This window comes from Balaenoptera acutorostrata, chromosome 1, assembly GCF_949987535.1.
Source record: "Balaenoptera acutorostrata chromosome 1, mBalAcu1.1, whole genome shotgun sequence".
NCBI classification, from domain to species: domain Eukaryota; kingdom Metazoa; phylum Chordata; class Mammalia; order Artiodactyla; family Balaenopteridae; genus Balaenoptera; species Balaenoptera acutorostrata.
In genome coordinates this window covers 142,619,835-142,622,170 of record NC_080064.1, presented here as the reverse complement: position 1 = coordinate 142,622,170, position 2,336 = coordinate 142,619,835, and the positions used below count along the sequence as shown (strand labels likewise).

At 61.6% G+C, this 2,336-nt stretch overlaps 1 protein-coding gene across 1 annotated transcript; it reads left to right on the top strand.

The window, feature by feature from the left end:
• The first annotated feature begins 453 nt into the window (after positions 1-453).
• Positions 454-2,124, top strand: ZNF648 (zinc finger protein 648). Its single transcript, XM_007175180.2, has one exon. It carries the CDS (start codon positions 454-456, stop codon positions 2,122-2,124), a length of 1,671 nt encoding a protein of 556 aa, XP_007175242.2.
• Positions 2,125-2,336: the final 212 nt, after the last annotated feature.

The window sequence follows — 2,336 nt, the reverse complement described above, 5'->3', positions numbered from 1 at the left end:
TTTTCAGCTTCCCCACCAGGACGGCAGTTTAAGAGGTCTGAGGAGGACCAGACCTTGCTTCCTGCCCTCTCTCTTCCCCAGGCTCACAGAGAACCCACCTGGCTAGCAGTTGGTGTTTGAGCCCCTGGGCAGGGCAGGGCACAGCTGGCACTCAACAAATGCCCCACGCTTGCCATCCTGACAGCATTGTCTCCTGGGGCTTCGGGCAAGTGGGACCTCCAAAGGATTAAGGGTGACTGTGGAGTTCTCAGCAGGGCCCAGCTCCTCCTTCGCCTGTGAGGGGCAGCAATGTGGCTGGCACAGCTACCAGCTGGACACAGATCTGTAGTGAGAACTCAGTCCCCGTGGCCATGAAGGTGATTAAGTCCATTCTTTGTGATTTTCTTTTTTGCAGGTATCCTGAGCCAAGTAAAGGTCTGTGTCGGAGAAGCAGGGCTAGAAGGGCCTGCACACATGGCACAGGTGGACCCCCAGGATGGACAGGGTGAGGCGTCTCCTCTCTGCAGCTCTGACCCCCGGATGCTGAGCATGAACTTGGAGAGGGAGGATGAGGACCATGGACAGGCAGGAGACAAAGGGGGCACTGGTGACACTGGTCAGCAGGCCCATTCAAGGCTCAGCTCCCAAGGGACTCAGGACACAACTGACTTGCCACGGCAGCATCCGTTCCGCAAAAAGGAAGAGACATTCTCTGACTCCTTTAGTGCAGGAGTCCTGGGGAAGAAACCCATGGCAATGCCTGGGAAGAAGGCCAGCTGGGAAAGAGATGAGTCAAAGATCACCCTGACTCAGGACTCCCCCAGAGCAAGCACAACTCCCAGTGCCCTCCCCAGGAGCCTCTCACACAAGGGGTTCGGTCAGATGCAACCTCCTAGGTACCCATTACCTGCTGGCAATGATGGAGACTGGAGGGCAAATCTGGACGCTGCTCTAGGTGTCCCATCCAACTTCCCTGGTTCTGGAAGGTGTTTCTGTGCACAGAAAGGGGTAGACGAGTCCCCAGACAGCTCCTTTCCAGCGTGTGTCCCCAAGGCGGCGGGCAGTTGGGACCCCTCCACGCAGGACACACATATACCAGACCAGGGGTCGGCCACCCCGGCCAACCTGGCAGCGGAGGCGCTGGCCAAAGTGCGGAAGGGCTTTAAGGACCAGAACCCGGCGGGCGCCGGGGAGGGCGGGCAGAGGGAGGCCTGTCCCCACAAGCGCCGGCGGGGCGGGCGGGCCTTCCAGAAGCCGCCGGGCGCCAAGCCTTACGCGTGCGAGCTGTGCGGGAAGGTGTACTCCCACCGGGGCACTCTCCAGCAGCACCAACGCGTGCACTCGGGCGAACGGCCCTACCGGTGCCCCTTCTGCGACAAAGCCTACACCTGGTCCTCGGACCACCGCAAGCACATCCGCACGCACACGGGCGAGAAACCCTACCCGTGCCCGGACTGCGGCAAGGCCTTCGTGCGCTCCTCCGACCTGCGCAAACACCAGCGCAACATGCACAGCAACGACAAGCCCTTCCCGTGTGCCGAGTGCGGCCTGACCTTCAACAAGCCGCTGTCGCTGCTGCGCCACCACCGCACGCACCTGGGCGAGAAGCCCTTCCGCTGCCCCACCTGCGACCGGGAGTTCGCCGTGGCCAGTCGGATGATGGAGCACCAACGCGTGCACTCGGGCGAGCGGCCCTTCCCCTGCCCCACCTGCGGCAAGTGCTTCACCAAATCCTCCAACCTGATCGAACACCAGACGCTGCACACGGGCCAGAGGCCCTTCAAGTGCGCCGACTGCGGCGTGGCCTTCGCGCAGCCCTCGCGCCTCGCGCGCCACCAGCGCATCCACACGGGCGAGAGGCCCTTTCCTTGCGCGCAGTGTGGCCAGGCCTTTGCGCGCTCCTCCACCCTGAAGCGGCACCAACAGATCCACTCCGGGAAGAAGGGCTTCCTCTGCGCCGAGTGCGGCAGGGCTTTCCGCATTGCCTCGGAGCTGGCCCAGCACATTCGGGTGCACAACGGGGAGAGGCCCTACCAGTGTGAGGACTGCGGCCAGGCCTTCACCCGGTCCAACCACCTCCAACGACACAGAGCCAAGCACCGCAGCTGCAAGAAGGAGCCCATCCCCTCCTCCTCCGACGAGTGAGGGCTCCATCAGCTGACTCTCAGAGAAGGTGAAGACACGGCCGACCTCGGATGCAGTGAGGAAAAGCACTAGCCCGTTCTGCCCTCAAAGCCATATGCAAATACAGAGAAAGCGTCCGGGCTGGTCCTATCTAGAGAAAGGTACTTTTCTGTTTTTATGTGAATAAAGGAATCCCCAGATGTGCTCTCTATGGAGGAATCTTCCAAAGCAGC

What these genes read in the sequence shown, in the direction of transcription:
- ZNF648 (XM_007175180.2), top strand. Translation starts at nt 454, where the DNA reads ATGGCACAGGTGGACCCCCAGGATGGACAGGGTGAGGCGTCTCCTCTC.